The sequence below is a fragment of the Gymnoscopelus microlampas genome, assembly GCF_963454915.1.
Source record: "Gymnoscopelus microlampas genome assembly, chromosome: 8".
Classification (NCBI taxonomy): domain Eukaryota; kingdom Metazoa; phylum Chordata; class Actinopteri; order Myctophiformes; family Myctophidae; genus Gymnoscopelus; species Gymnoscopelus microlampas.
Genome location: NC_139945.1, coordinates 33,897,091 through 33,914,696, shown reverse-complemented (window position 1 = coordinate 33,914,696; position 17,606 = coordinate 33,897,091). Strand labels below are relative to the sequence as shown.

Genomic DNA, 17,606 nt, shown 5'->3' with positions numbered 1-17,606 from the left:
CCAAAAAAAAAAAATGTTACCCAAAAGAATTCGGTCTGAGCATGCGCAAAATGGCGGCGTCCATGGATTATTATTATTATTTAGAAATCGAAATTTCTTGTTACGTAGAAATCGTCTTTCTAAGACAATTTCTACGTGGATTTTATTGTTTATAAAGTAGGATGTGGCCATGCAAAATGGTGGTGTCCCGTGGATTTGTAAAATATTCGCGGTAAAAAAAAAATATTTTACCGCGAATATTTTTTTTTTTTTCTGTTGTTGGTGACAACTACAGTGCGTCCCATGGACGCCACGACGGTGGCATGAATGCGTCCTTTCTCAATAATGTGCGTCATAGACGCAGGACGCAGGCCTATGAGCATCTCTGTTTAGTTTCAAATTAACTCATTTAAATCCTAACACACTGGGAAACAATACATCTACATTTTCATCAGGCAGCAACATAAAAAACAAGAAAACAATGTATAATCTTCCTAAATACTTTGCATTGTTCACACATAGATTCATTTCTCAACAGAGTGACAATGGTGTGTCCTGTGATATGCCCAGCTGTGTTACAGGAAAACTAATGACTAGCTTGGACATGTAAGTCCTAATTTATCATACTTCATCGTACAATGGTGTTGAGCGAAAACAGCCCATCTAGGAGCGTTTTCGCCTATAATGATGTGCCCAAAATAGGGCAATGATGTGATGTGCCCAAAATAGGGCAATGATGTGATGCGCCCAAAATAGGTTTGAAAGTGGTTCGACTGAAACTATTGTCAACAACAAGCATCAGAAAGGAGCTCAAAATGCTTCAACCTGTGCTGATACACATTCGACGTGTCATCATCTAGAGAAGTGGTTCTCAAACATTTTCATGTCAAGGACCCCTAAATTTATATGGATTTGAAAATAGCCAATGTAATGTAACCTATTAAAGAGGTTAAACTGATTTTTTTATGCAATATAATTTGGCTGGGGACCCCCTGGAACCAGGGGTTGCTGAGAATAATGGAGGAGAGCCTGGATGGATGGGGGTGATGACTGGTAGAACTGAACCACACCACTACTTCATGTCTCTGAGGCATGTTTCCTGACATTCTGTACATGTCTCCTCCCCTAACCCAAACTGTCTGGATTAGTCTGGGTCAAAGCCTCACATTGTGTGTGTGTGTGTGTGTGTGTGTGTGTGTGTGTGTGTGTGTGTGTGTGTGTGTGTGTGTGTGTGTGTGTGTGTGTGTGTGTGTGTGTGTGTGTGTGTGTGTGTGTGTGTGTGTGTGTGTTAAGAGCCTCTGGCAAAACCATTCTGGGTCAGACATACCACTCGTACACATGTGGGCAATGCACACTGGCACGCTATGCCATGCACATGAACAGCAGGCAGAAAGAGACACAGACAGACAAGCATGCATACACGCACACACCCACAGACCCACCCACACCCCCCCCCCCACACAGACAGTATGGAAATGGAAAACTGTCAACTGAAACAAATATATACTTCAGACAAACTGTGACAAAACTTTACTTTTTAACTGACTCTCTTCCTTCACACACACATGAACGAACACACACACACACACACACACACACACAGTCAGACACGCAGTCAGACATGCAGTTAGACACACATAGATTGAAAGTGTTAATGGTTAATAGGCTCATTGATTTGTGTCTGAACACTAAATGAAAGTAAGGTCAAAGGTTAGATGTCTGCCTTTGCATTCGCATTCGTGCGTGTGTTCATGTGAAGGGGGTTGTTGGTTCATGAAATAACTATGATGATTTCTCATGGCTTCTTCTTTAAGTCCAATAATAACCCTCACATACACATACAGAGAGGGGAGGGGGGTGTATACATTCTATCTACCGGTAATTAAAGCAGTTGAAATGATTCAAAGTGGTGTAAAAAGAGAAGGACTCAGAGAGAGAGAGAGAGAGGGAGAGAGAGAGAGAGAGAGAGGACTTGAAAGAGCAAAATGGATACGAGATGTAATGTTATTATGCCTGGAGAAGTGAAACTCAATATGAAGATGATGCCGATACTGTTCCTTCACTGAAAATAAAGCTGTCCAGTCACAGTTTCACATCACTGATGACTATTCTCTGGATTACGGTCACACACAGCCACACCCATGTCCACACACACACACACACACCCCTTAGTGAGCGAAACTAACTGAATGCGGTTTCACTCAGGAGGTGCTAATAAGTGTCAAGTCATCTTGTATTAACACACACACACACACACACACACACACACACACACACACACACACACACACACACACACACACACACACACACACACACACACACACACACACACACACACACACACACACACACACACACACACACACACACACGGTCTTCTTAGCGTCAATATCAATAATTCTGCTGACTCAAGTGTCAATGCATTTGTCAATTTAAGGAAATGAAACAGGGATCTACAACTGAGCACGTGCAGAAACAAAAACACAACTAGCGTGAGAATTGAGTCGCCGTTCCTGCTCAGTGATTTACCAGAAAAGGCATCTTTGAATGAAACAGGTGCTGCTCTGCCGACTACCATATGAAGAAGAGTGTGCGTAGACAGAATGAGAAGAGAGAGAGAAAGAGAGAGAGAGACAGAGAGAAAGAGAGCTGACGAACAAAGCAATCATTTGTTACGCCTCAGGTTTTGGCATGTTCCACAATTATCTTAAGAGGATTTATAAAAATTGACTTCAGTAATAACTTTGTTTGCACGGGTTCATATCTGTGTCGGAGATTAACCACCCCCCACCTACCCACCCGACCTCTGAAATAAAGTGAACAGAAAAAAAGGGAACCACAGAAAAAAGGCAGGGAAACAAAAGAGAGAGACCTTGAAAGTCAAGAAAGAAAATTAATAATTGATATACATGGAAAACAAAGGGGGAAGTGTGTCTTTCCAAAAGAGAACTTCAATAACGCTTCACAATGGCTTTATATACCTGCGTGCTGACCTGTGTGTTACCCTGTGATAAGGCATCACAAGTTAGCTCATTAAAAGGTGATGACAGTACTCTCACACGGTGTTATAAAGCACTTGCAACACGTTGCTATGGGTTAACACGGAAAAGATCAGGTTCTCTCACACTCTCCTTCGGTGAGATTATTATTTAACTCAGTGGATCTCAAAGTGGGGTCCGGGGACCTCCAGTGTTCCTTGAAGGGGTTCCAGGGGGTACCCAGGAAATGAGAAAGTTTACTTTTACCATTATTTCACTGGCTAGAAGTAGTAGCACCCTGTCCCCAAGGAGCCTCTCTTCCAACCCAACCTCTGCACACACCACACGCACCCCTGAATGGAAAACAAATTAAAATACAGGTGTGCTCGCACTCACAACACACACACACACACACACACACACACACACACAAACAGGGGCCTCCAGGAATGCGATTTGTCATGCCACAGTCTTTACCATGCTCACTCACTCCATCTATCTCTCCCTTTCTGCATATAGTAGCGACTCTTTGGACAATTTCTATGCCTCCCCTCTTTCTTTGCTTCTCTCCCTTTATTTCCAAGCCTCCATGCCATCTCCCTCTCTCCTAAGCCTATAGGTTTGTCATGTTCCACAAATTAAACTTCCATTTCAGTTAATTTAAAGTGCACAGAGATGCTGTGGTTTCATCACAGGAGCCAATTAAAATGGCAGAAACATGCCACTCTTACTCCAGATCACACCCACTCACCCAGAATGTACTGTACTGTACTGTGTACACACACACACACACACACACACACACACACACACACACACACACACACACACACACACACACACACACACACACACACAGTGGTGGAAAAAGTACTCGAATGTTTTACTTAAGTAAAAGTATCAATACTGCAATGTAGAAGTACTCTGTTACAAGTAAAAGTCCAGAATTCAAAATTTACTTGAGTAAAAGTACAAAAGTATTGGTATCAAAATGTACTTAAAGTACCAAAAGTAAAAGTACTAAAATATTTGAAAATAGCAGATCTACAAGCTCACAACGCGTCGCAATGCGACACGTTGTGAGCTTGTAGATCGGCTATTTTCAAATAGCCTCGGTATAAAATAGGGCTAAAGTGGTTAATGTAAGTTGTATAATGTAATCATTTATATCTGCAAAGTAACTAAAGTTTTCAAATGATTGTAGTGGAGTAAAAGTACAATATTTGCCTCTGAGATGTAGTGGAGTAGAAGCAGTAGAAGTACAGAAAATTGGAAATACTCCAGTAAAGTAAAAGTACCTCAAAATTGTGCTTAAGTACAGTACTTGAGTAAATGTACTTAGTTACTTTCCACCACTGCCTACAAGAAGATGACATCGTCAATGCAAAAGGTCAGCCTAGTCATTTTATATTTAGCCTGCATGAGTAACGGTCGACATACGTCATCATCAGTCATCACATTAGTACGTCCACTAATTGCAATATCATCCCAAGTGGATGAGATTGAAATTGATACAGACACAGAGACAGCGAGACAGACAGAGACAGAGAGAGGGGTCAGGTCAGGGTCGGAGAGAGAGAGACATCTTTGATGCCACTCTGAACCAATCAGAGAGCTGTACTCGCGTCGGCATGGCAACAGGGAGAGGCCTTGCCTGGATATGCGGATGCATTACACAGTGAACTGCAGAGACACACAGACCAAAGGCGCATAATATTAGTACCTGCCTTTTTTGCTGGAAGGTGAAAGCTATGAACCTGTATTGATTTCACCTGCCTAACGTTAGAGCTCTCACAGGAGAGGCTACATGAAAGGGAGGAGAGAGCTTGACGGTGAAATGATGAAGGGTGTTTCAACCTTTGAAAGAGGCGAGATGTGGCTCGTGCAACAACAACACATAAAAGAGAGGGGGGGGGGGGTGGGGGGGTGCAACTTTATAGGATATTGCTGGTATTTTTGTATAATCACCGTAACCACTAGGCAAGCTCCTAGCTCTGCTGGTACAGTGGCCTTTAAAAAAGGCCCCATCTGGCACCCGTCTCTGTTCTCTCTCAGCACAACGCACACACGCGCACGCGCACACGCACACGCACACACACACACACACACCCACCCCTTAGAACTTTCTCACGGTTAGACAGACCCGCATACCAGCATCAGTCATGCTATTATGCACGTCACAGACCAGAGAAAAACACACTCTCATACACACACACACACACACACACACACACACACACACACACACACACACACACACACACACACACACACACACACACACACACACACACACACACACACACACACACACACACACACACACGTGTGAGCATGTGCACACACACACAACTCATGCACGCACACTCCATTTCAAAAGATTCATGTACACACACGAAAGGTTCACCCAGTCACGCCTCGACAAGTCAATAAGTCAGCCAGTCAAACAGATCTGCTGACGAAGGCTTCTTTACGCCGTGTCCTCATGCATGTTCAGCCGTGCGCGCGCACGCACACACACACACACACACACACACACACACACACACACACACACACACACACGCATGCACATGCACATGCACACAAACAGACCTCATCATGTCATGGATTAAGTGTCACTTCCTCATGCCAACTATTCATTGACCAGATAAGTGTTTAAATATTGTACTTCCCTCACTGGTTCTGTTGCCTGGCCAGGAAACACAGCACACCCACATGAACACACGCATGAGCACACATGCACACCCCCACACACACACACCTAATGGAGATACAGAGACAAACACCCAAAACAGACACACAAAACACTTTCTACAGTTCTTGATTTTGCCCTCTTTCTCTAACAAACACAAACAAACACACACACACACACACACACAATAGTTGTTACAACATCAACATTTTAGGACGGCAATTTTTACAAATGCCATTTTGAGCCCCAACCCAAGGCTAACTAGGTTTGTCTATTAGGGTTAGAGGTATGCCTGATTTATACATAATGTCTGAAAGACAAATCCTGATATAAACAGAATCTTTCCTAATTGTAAGACTAACTATGAAATATTTTTAAACCGTAAAATCAACCATTACTCTTGTAAAGAGTGAGGACCAGGAAAATTGTCCTCAAAATGTCTATTTCTCACATAATACCATACTTATGGGCGCGCGCGGGCACACACACACACACACACACACACACACACACAGAACATTGCAGAAGTAGCATCATGGTTTGTAATGAAGGAACCATCCTGCCATTCAACATTGCCGACTGTCTCTTCTCTCTATCCCTCCTCTCCACCTGGCTGTGTTGACACACTCCTCTCTTTCCCACATTCTCTCTCCTCATTATCCTCCTCCCTCCACCTCCCTCTCTTGTGTCTTTGTGTACTTGTCATATGAAATGATAGATGGAAAGTGGGGGCGGTGGGGGGGCCTCTCTCTTTTCATTCTCTCCCTCTGTGTCTCTCTGTCTGACTGAGAATGTAAACCAGGTAACCGGCACAAAGTAGAAGGAAAGAAAAACAAACAAAATTACTTTGACATTGATGTGACAGAGGAAATAACTGTGTTTATGATAGATTGCAAAACACAGGAGCCGATCTAACCGATAGGGAGGTAGAGAGAGAGAGAGAGAGGTAGAGAGAGAGAGAGAGAGAGAGAGAGAGGTAGAGAGGTAGAGAGGTAGAGAGGTAGAGAGGTAGAGAGGTAGAGAGGTAGAGAGGTAGAGAGAGAGAGAGAGAGAGAGAGAGAGAGAGACATTCTGACAAAACCAGAGCGAGCGAGAGAGGATATTGCTTCAGTGCAGAGGCATACCGAACGCCTGGAGGTAGGAACACTCACAGGGCCAGACACACAACACAACACAACACAACACAACACAACACAACACGCACAATTCCATTCCCTGATTCATGTTACGAGATTTAGAGGGACAAATGAGAAAAGGAAAGCAAATTAGAAAGCAGAAATGTCTTGCAAATAGTGGACAAAGGGAGAGGGGCAGACACACACAGTATGAATCTGTACTGAAGGAGAATGGATGTATACAATGACACAGAGAGTAGGCCTGTCACAAATTCATAATTACATAATTGCCCAATCCCAAATATTTGAGATAATTGCAATTATTTTTGCATAATCGTTTCCCAGTTGAAAGATGTTCAAACATTAAAAAAAGTAATAATAGCGGAATTAGCAGATCTACAAGTAAACTTGTAGATCAGCTATTTCTGCTATTTTTTTCAATGTTTGTTTACGAAGCCTAAAAGGCAAAACAGAAATGTACATTTTTATTCATATGTTCCAACGTTCGATTCCAAAAACACAATTAAAATCGTTAACCCCAATTATTTGTATGACAATTAATCGTCAGCCTAAATTTGTGTAATGGTGACAGCCCCTAACAAGAGAGGAGACACACAGCAGGGCTGGGTGAGCATCGAGGAGAGGAGAGGGTTAAATTCAGATGCTGAGTAACAGGAGGCAGGGCGACCCAGACCTCGCCTCACTGATTCATTTCATGGGCTGTCTGACACGTTATCTACACACACATACACACACACACACACACACACACTTAGGCCCATTATCTGATATGCTATCTGTTTGCGCGGAATCAACACACGCAAGGGGTCCCGATGACACACACACACACACACACACACCAATGCTTTAAATTGCATATATTTCACAGACAAAACACAGATACATACAAAGGTAGCACAAGATCCCCTGCGATGAATACACATGCACGCACACACACACACACACACACACACACACACACACACACACACACACACACACACACACACACACACACACACACACACACACACACACACACACACACACACACACCTTGATGTCAGGGCGCTCTGCCCTTGGTGCTCACTCAGTGACTCTTTATGTCAGTTAATCCGTTAAGACCGGGAACGCATCTGTGCCATTTTTCGATTTTTTTTGGCTATTAAAAAAATAGCAGATATACAAGCTCATGAGCTTGTATATCTGCTATTTCTGAAAAATCTTAAAAATTTGTGCAAATCTTTGAATATATATATTTTTCAAAGCAAACATTTGTAACTCAAACCTTTGCTTCTGGGGGGGGGGGGGGGGGGGTCCCTGGAACAAAATACTTAGAGATGGGGCTCCGCGACCAAATACATATCATTTTGGGGGTCCTTGACATGAAAATGTTTGAGAACCACTGATATTATAGCAACATACGGGTTTCAGAAAACTGTTAGGATTTAGAAGACATTTGTAGTTGCGTTCCCGGATTGAATGGGTTAATGACAAACAAGCCTTGTATCGCCTGGCTAACAAACAAGCTCTCTCTCTCTCCCCCTCTCTCTCTCTCTCGCCATACGTCCTCCGCCTACACGTCCCACATGCAGACACTAAAGTCGCAGCATACTTGCAAATTAAAGTTCTTAAATGAGCTGCCTTTCATTGTTGTTCAAATCATTAAATGGATAGCCTCATTCAGCGATTCTCAACCTGCTGGCCGGGGCCCAATGGTGGGCTGCGGGGGTATTACAAGTGGGCCCCTAATATTTGCCAAACAGTAAGATTTTTTTCATCTTAATATACGGTAACATTAATATTTAAAAATAAGTAAAAAAGTAAATGCCATGGTATTTCTTTCTTTAAAACCTTGAGAAACGTGTTTTCATTGTGATACCGATAAATAGCGACTTATATTATACCTCGTTGGTTCCATCGATCCAAGCCGGAAAACAATCGATTAGATATCTTTTTAAGAATGTGTTTTTCCTATACTGACATGTCCAAAATACGGACGCCAGGTTTTAAGTGGCTTATCATTCAACAAAGAGTAGTAGTAACATAGTCATGTTTATGGGTCAAATCCCTGTTTTTAAGGCCTCCTCCTTGCTCGTGTCTAAAAACAATGCTCACTCAAATTAATATAAATCGTACGTGTTTTACAGCATGCTCGAGCAGAAGTTACTTTTAAGTGGGGACTCAAGCTTGTACATCAACTATTTTCACTATTTTTCAAATAATAAGAAGAAATGAACAGTTTTGGGAATAAAAAGGTTTCCACCCGACAGAAACGATGTATAACTGCACCACCGTGAGTTTAGTTCCAGCAGAGAGGAGATGTGGAGGTGATGATGAAGGGGAAGCTTTGCCTCCTTTTTGCAGAGTACATGACTGAGGAGGATTAGCCTCGCTTCCCTTCCTGCTTATCATATGGATGGGATTAACCTGAGCTATGGATCATACACATCTGTGACCAGCAGCACTCCTCCTGCACACACGGCCTTGTGCACACATAGGTATGTCTTTGTAACACACACACACACACACACACACACACACACACACACACACACACACACACACACACACACACACACACACACACACACACACACACACACACACACACACACACACACACACACACACACACACACACACACTACAGTGGCAGCCAAAATAGGCCTGTGTTGTTTCCATACCAACAGTAGGGCTTGTTTAGTCATCTGCTGCTCTTTAGATCACTAACACTGTTATCAGCTGGCTCTGGTTACCACGGCAATGCCTTGTGTGTTGCCTTGAGCGACAGGTTGGATGCCTCTACAGGAAAGCACAAAAAGAACTCTCCACACACCCAGTATAACAAAGACCAAGGCTGCAACCCATTAAGTAAGAGAACTGTACGTCCCAAGCTAAGCTACGCCGCTGAGTAGTATCTCTGTCTCATTTCTCTCCCGGCAATGGTGTTTACACCCAGGGGTTGCTCAATGTTATAAGCCCTAAAGCCAAATGAGTACACCTAGCGTCATTCCGGGACACCGGCTCAAGAACACGTACAAGCACTTTCCATTCTTTTACGGTAGATTGAAACCCAGTAGAGACATAATTATGAGTGATTTTGACAGTGACGTTGGATTAGTTTGAGGCCAACTACGGTCAAACATGCTTTTTAACCTAAAATCTGAAGGCAAAACTAGAAGATAAGAATCTGATGATTTTATTTGATCAAAGGAGTTAACTTAGAGTAAAGATGTCTTACTTAGAAAATGTCTTCACTTTACTTTGTTACCATGTGCCTTTAGTTAACAGCTTTTGTGAAACGGGCTTAATGGGTTGAAAATATTTTATTTACTTAAGTTCCTGGGTTCCATGCTTTAGTTGTTGTTAAAACTTTTAAATCCCTTCCCGTAGACTTTTAATTTAGGCCTACACATCAAAAGAAAGGGGGAGGGATACCAGTAAATATGACAATGGAAAGCAGCTCCAACCAATTACAGAACATAGCAACCATAGTAATTACAATGTTTGCTTGTTGGGTAATCAGAGATTTAAAGAAAATCCTACATGGGTTACTATTATAATGGGCTATTAATGCATTTACATTTACTTCAAATTGGCAAATCACAAAACAAACTGTTGTAGAATTGTTTTAAAACATACAAAAACATGTCCTAATAAACTGAGTACATGGCTGATAAACTAAGTAAATAGCCTACATACAGTCAAATCTACTATGTTAACTATGAGAGCATACAAATGGAACCAAATGGACCTTAAATCAGTCCATTGGGTTACATTTGTATGCTCTCAGAGCTAAATTAACACAGATTTTACTATGTTGATTCAGAAAGACACAACTAACTGCTCTGGCAATGTACATTTAAATCATATGAACTGGGGGAAACAACCATGACACATTTACACTGTGTAAAAGTACTCAATCCTATGGCTAAGGACAAAAGTCTGATATTTAGAATAAACAGCCAATAAATAATAGCCTATATTAGTATTCCAATAACTTCTAGGAAATAGCTGCACATTTCTGTCAAGCAAGCCAGATGGTGCTGAATGTACAGTAATAACAGTGTAAACCCTGATTTATACGGAGTTGCCAGTGCCACAAGTTGAAAATAGCAGATCTACAAGCTCATTAGTAGCTCACAATGCATCACAGTATTTTCTTGGTTGCACAACACGATGTGCAACTAAGTATAATTCAGGCATTACACATTCAAATGGCCTCTGAGAAGACCTGGGTTGACGCTGACAGGTGCATATCCTGTTTGTGGAGCAATCTGCACTTTGCATGGAGTTTCAGTTGAAAACCTCAATCTACAGCACACACACACACACACACACACACATAGATAGGCTGCTCCCCTTCAATGTGATCCCATTGTTTAAATAAAGGTTGGATGAAGGAATGACATACAGATGTAGGCACACACTGACAGACAAACATGAACACGCGCGCACAAAAAAAACCTTCTTGTGGCCTCAATAATCCAGTAAAGATGTTTATGGTAAAAGGGTATAATGGTATAATTGTGCGTGTGTGTGTGTGTGTGTGTGTGTGTGTGTGTGTGTGTGTGTGTGTGTGTGTGTGTGTGTGTGTGTGTGTGTGTGTGTGTGTGTGTGTGTGTGTGTGTGTGTGTGTGTGTGTGTGTGTGTGTGTGTGTGTGTGTGTGTGTGTGTGTGTTACAGCTCTGCAGGAAGCCGTGCAAGTGTGCATGCTTTTCATGTCAACCCACCCAGGCTTGCCAAATGCCTGCATGTGCATGCATGCGTGCGTGCGTGTATGTGAGAGGGAGAAGGGGAGACGTGTGTGTGTGTGAGAGAGAGAGGTTTATCTATGTCTGCTAAAAGGCGTGCGTGTGAGCATGACAAACCGCTCAGCTCGTCTGCACAGAGGATTCGTGTGAGAGTCTGCGTGCCAGGCAGGCTCAAGTGTTTGTATGTGCGTGTATGTGAGAGGGAGCAAGAGAGAGAGGAGATGGAGTGAGAGAGAGATGGACACAGGACAAGGAGGAGGGAGAGAGAGAGCCTGTGCGTGTGTGTCAGTGACCACACCAGGCAGCAGCAGGGTCATGGAAGTTCACAGCTTTACACCATGGGTGCTACACTGTACTTCCTGGTCTGACCTTAGATCCAGCCAATGATAAGGCTGGCTTTTTGGTAGCAGGGAGATCCCTAAGTGGACTTGTGATTTGAATCAATTGAAAAAAAAAGAAGGAGGAAAGAAAACGACTCAGTAGTGAGGTTGGGAGAAGGGGGAACAAAAATAAATGTGCCAGTTGTATCTTTTTACCCACAATGCAGGTGGATGATTGACACGTCGACTTCCAAAGCACACAAAAACACATGACACAGTGACTGACGCACGCTACCATACTGTACTGTACAGTGTATATTATAAACAGAACCGATACACAACACATAGAGCTGGGCAATGAACACTCAGACACACCACTACCATGATGACTAATGCCTGATTTATATACATGGTTGCGTGTCGTGCACCGAGAATATCCGCTCTACAAGCTCCCAATGCATCGTGAATCGTGATGCAGCACTCTTATGTACTCTAGTCCAGTGGTTCTCAACCTGTGGGTCGGGACCCCCAGGGGGGTCCCCACATGATTTTGTGGGGGTCCCCAGATGACAGTTAATTTACAATTTAGGGACATGCCTAATACCAAACAAAAAACAAAAAAAAATTAAATGGAAAAAAAATTACTGCATAAAAAGTGACCAGTTTTTATAGTATAGTTTGTTGATTAAACATTGGCCAAATAATACAAGAAAGAGACATTGTGAGGCGTTGTGGGCTTGTAGAACGGCTATTTTCACAATATTTATCTGTGGAACCAAGTCAAACTAAATGTAATGCCTCAACTCCTACAATTCCAAGTGATTGTCAGGGTGGGGGTCCCCAGTTCAAATATGATTATTTTGAGGGGTCTGGCACTGCCTGACAGGTTTGAGAAGCACTGCTCTAGTCTAACCCAACCCTCATACATTATCAAACAAAGCCATGCATTCATTAGCAAACAAAACTATGAGTAAGAGGTCACACATACATTTGACTATTATCTATTAGTCCTCACTCAGCTCAACTTTAAATTCCAGCTAGCTCTTTCAGTTTGGCACAGAAGGGGTGAAACTTAAAAAGGAAGCTCACGCTAGTTAGCAACTCACCAAACCACAAGTAGCCTATGAGTCGTCAAACATCCTATCAGCTTACTGCACCAGTCACCAAGCCACAAGCATGGGATCAGTTTACTACAGTAGCCCAACCAAATGTGACAGTCTGCAAGTATAGCCCAACAGCACCTGAGGACCTCTATACCCACATACATATAACTAGCTGAGGTTGTTTACACAACAGGTAATCTCTAACAAGTAAAGGGGCTCTCTGGTACAAGTGTTGTGCTGTCACCTGGGGACAGGATGGCTACTACTATCCTTTAAAATATTATTTGTTATGGTTTTTGTGTCATCGTTGTAGAGAGCAGGTGACCCCTTTTTGACACGATAATCACTTCACATAAAAGGCAGCACAGCAGAGATGGGAGGAATTCACACAGGCTACTTGTATCTATCAACTAATTAAATATGTAGGTGGTAGAGACAGACAGATACATGCAATATAGATACATGCAATACATACTACATTTCAATACTAGTTATTATGTTTTCTATATTCTATATTGGAAGGAAACTACTACTTTTTCATTGACATGTGAATTGTGGTCTCAGTTAATAAACTGCTTCCATTAACCTGAAAGTGAATTGACCCCCCTGCAGCACTGTGCCAATACAGACACAGCTTATTAACTTATAACAATGCCTATTCATTGCAGATAATGAAGGTTATCCTAGCCTATAGCCGTGGCTACTTACTGAAATTTGAGCCTGATTTGCTCATTGTCCGGGTTGCAGTAGAGCCTCTCCAGCTGTTCCTGAGAGTCATCCGCTATGCTCTGCCAAGTCTGACTACTGCTCCTGCGGATCTGCCAGTGGTAGGGCAGCACTGTGTGGTGGTGGGCACAATCACTGCCGTACACACACAGACCCTGGAGGAAATCCACACAGACGGACACGGCGTCCGCTTGGTGTGTGTGATACTGGAGCTGGGTCAGCAGCTCAAAGACCAGGTCAAGGGAGGCCTCTTCGCTTTTATCCTGAAATATCACTCCTTTGTCGGGCCGGGAGGTCTGGGGGAGGGGAGGGGGTCCACCACGGTCTTTGATGGGAAGGCAATCTGCCCCCCGCAAGGCTTCAGAAGCGAAGAGGTCACCGGGTTTGACGCCCCCCACTTGGTGGCCGAGAGGTGGGGAAGCAGCCATGGGGGTGGCCCGGCTACTAGGGGGTGCTATTGTCACTACCGTCGTCACGGCCGCCGAGCCCAGGAGGGGAGGCTGTAAACGGTGGCCGTTAGGGATAGAATCCATATCCATCGCGACCAAAGCCGCGAGCTTGGACATCCTCTCCCCGCTCCGCTCCGTCTCCTCCAGCTCCGCCGTGGTGTCGGCCATCTCCGTGTCCGACGACGACGCGGCGCAGCCGCCCAGCAGGCCCGTGACGGCGGCGGCGGCTCCCGACGGGGCTTTCAGGCACACCTGGCCCACGATGCACGCCTGCTTCACTACCGCGACCGCCGCGCATAGGTTGCCCGCGGGGATCATCCGACCGCCGGGCGGGTGGGTCGGCGTGACGAACACCCCGTCCCCGCTGACCAGCGTGTCCGTGCTCAGCAAGGTGGTCAGGATAGGGTCCTCCAGGCGAGCACGGTGCAGGCATTTGGTGTCGAGTTTCCTCTGGCCGTGTTTCTTCTTGAAATACGGCTTCACCAAAGGGATCTTGTCCGACAGTCCGACGATCGATTGTTCCGTATAATCCCCGCGTCCCCCCACCATGTTGAGGCTCATGTCCAGAGGGAGCCCCCCGGCTATAGGGACACTCTGAATGCCCTTAATGTCGCTGCTGGAGTCCGCCGGTTTCTGCACCATATGCAAAGTGCTCTCCATGGTCGCCTCCTCCTAGAACCCGTCGACGGCCCTGAGAGAGACGAGATAATAAAGGCAAACAAAAAGCGTCAGGAACAGATAAAAAAACACCTGCATCATGACACACCTGGGATAGGCTCTATAGCCTGGTGCACCCAACAACTCGTTCTAAGATGTCAAACTAGTTAGTCATCCTTGACACAATGGCGGTGATTAATGGTTTTATTGGTCACCAGTAAAACGAGCCACGTAAAACTCGTCTTTCCTTCCTGGAAAAGGTTTCGTGTTTCTACAGTCTGTCTGCTGGAAAGGAAAGCGTCTCTCTTCCTAAATTGTGCTTACATTTATTTAAAGGAGACGGTTAAAAACGGCACATACATACATACAGAAACCCCCCAGTGTTACGATATCCATTCATAACTGTCAAGAGTTAAATTAACAGTGGATTAGGTTAGCCAATGCAATCCAACCACAACCTACTAACCATTGAGTGTCCCGCTCTATCTGTACCGAGTGTTAGACCTCTAGACCTACTGCTCATATAAACAGAGCTACTACCTTTAAACGCATTTTATTTAAATAGTTTTGAGAAAATAATGCTGCTAATTTTCCGCAAAAGATTGCTGCTACTTGTTTCAAAAAGCTTCATATCCTGTATATATAACATGTATATAACGACGCAATGTGACATGGCTCTGTTTAACACAATGCTGTACCCCCTTCAATTGTATACTTTACCATTTTCAACTGTTTTATACATTTTGACACTTTCTTTGGCATGTATGTTTTCTCATGCCAATAAAGCTCCTTTGAACTGTATTATTTATGTATTTATATTTATATATTCCTCTGAGTTTGTCCCCCTGTACCAACGTCATTGTTGTAGTTCCAGCTGCGTGGCTGCAGCAGATACAATCATAGTGAGACTGTAACAAAACGTCCTCCGCCTCCCGGGACTATTTTGATCAGTGGCGGCTGATACACACTGGCCTCCGTCGTCTACCAGTGTTGCCATGTCCTCTTATTATAAGCGTCGTCGGGCTCGTTTTTCTGTGAAGTTGATTGTAAATATTGGTGGTTGCTTTTTTTATAGCTTGTTTCTTAAGTGTAGTTGCTTATTTGGGTTGGTTTCCTAATGTTGTTAAACGTCTTATTTTGAAATAGCCACGGGCGAAGGACTCGTTTCTTTTGGGCTTGTTTTCATAGACCCGGTTAGTTGCTTGTTTCTCTCTAAAAACATGGCAACACTGTCGTCTACGTGCCGCACACAGAGCCAGGCGAGCAGCTCTGCACGTACCGTTTACACACACACACACACACACACACACACACACACACACACACACACACACACACACACACACACACACAGAGGGACTGCGGCGGAGCAACCAAAAACGACGATAGGAGTCCCGAGGAAATGTCGCCTCTTCAAACTAACGTTTTAAAACGTTTGTTCAAAATAAACTACTCACAAAAAAGCCGGAGTTGGAAAGATAAAAGTGTCGAGTTTTTAAAACGCTCTTTGAATCTTTGTGTTAATAAAGCCTGCATGGGCACCGCAGCAGCACGCAGCACAGCAGACAGACCGAGCCAGGGTTGATTTATTATAGCGCAGCTTTTCTCCTGAGCCAATGTCCCCCCAACAGAAGCAACGTAGAGGTCTCCGGTGGTTCATGTCGGCGTGACACAAAGACAACTGAACTACGCCACCGTTTTACCTTTTCAATAAAATCCTCTCCACCCCTCCTGTTCTCGACTCTCCTCTGCGGGTAGAATCCCGTGCGTACATCGGTGTCCTCCTGTCTTTATAGCGTTAATAGTCCGGGCGGAGAAAGAGATCCGTGTCGTTAAGACCTGTCCTGGTCCCCGGACCGCGAGGCTGGCTGGCTGGCGCGGGACAAAGCGGCCGTTTAATCATCCGCTCTCTCAGGCTCTGCCCTCCTGCCGGGGTTCAGTTAGTTCCGTAGTCCCGTTGCGGAGATGAGACGAGGAGGAGGCAGGCAGGAGCAGCTGTTAGTTGCGGGGAACGAAACGCTGTGTACTGCTTCATTCTCTGTGTGGCTCCGCGGCCAGCCAGTCACCGCCCCGCTAACCTGCTCTGGGGCGGGGGTTGGCTACCAAAGGGGGCGGGGCTCCGCAGGCAGCCAGTCACCGCCCCGCCAACCTGCTCTGGGGCGGGGCTTGGCTACCAAAGTGGGCGTTGCGTATGGAGCATAGAAGTATGGAGAGAGAGAGAAAGAGTTAGAGAGAGAGTCAGAGATGGGGGGCGGGGTTAGATAGAGAGAGAGAGAGGGGGAGAAAAGGAATAAAAAGAGGGGAGAGAGAAAGAACAGTGTTGCCATTTCCGCATATTATAAGCGACTTTGGGCTTATTTTTCTGTTAAGTTGCTTGTAAATATTGGTGGTTGCGGTTTTTTTGGGCTGGTTTCTAAAGTGTAGTTGCTTATTTGGGCTTGTTTCCTAAATGTTGTTTAAACCAGTGGTTCTCAAATATTTTCAGGTGAAGTTGCTTTCAAATAGCCGCTCATGCAGTTGCTTCTTTTGGGCTTGTTTTCCTAGACCTGGTGGTTGCTTATTTCTTTCACAAAATCTGGCAACGCTGAAAGAGAAAGAGAGAGAGAGGGGACTGGGGAGGGACTGGGAGAGAGAGAGAGGGACTGGAGGAGCTGGTGCGTCGTCTGGAGGTGATCAAGGGAAGCTGTTGTGTTGCATGGTGAACAGTGTGTAATATGCGCTTATCTGTCTGTCTTGTTCCTATGTGGGAGTGTGTGGTGTTTATTGACTGTGTGTGTGTGTGTGTGTGTGTGTGTGTGTGTGTGTGTGTGTGTGTGTGTGTGTG

General features: G+C 44.4%; 1 protein-coding gene across 1 annotated transcript in view; it reads right to left on the bottom strand.

The window, feature by feature from the left end:
* The window catches only part of tiparp (TCDD-inducible poly(ADP-ribose) polymerase), a 35,793-nt gene extending 18,986 nt beyond the window's left edge, over positions 1 to 16,807 (bottom strand). The window contains exons 1-2 of the mRNA XM_084063906.1: positions 16,486 to 16,807; positions 13,659 to 14,816 (exon numbers count right to left, since the gene is read on the bottom strand). Coding sequence (XP_083920032.1) covers positions 13,659 to 14,785 — 1,127 coding nt within the window. The 5' untranslated portion in view covers positions 14,786 to 14,816; positions 16,486 to 16,807. The remainder of the gene's footprint in view (positions 1 to 13,658; positions 14,817 to 16,485) is intronic.
* Positions 16,808 to 17,606: the final 799 nt, after the last annotated feature.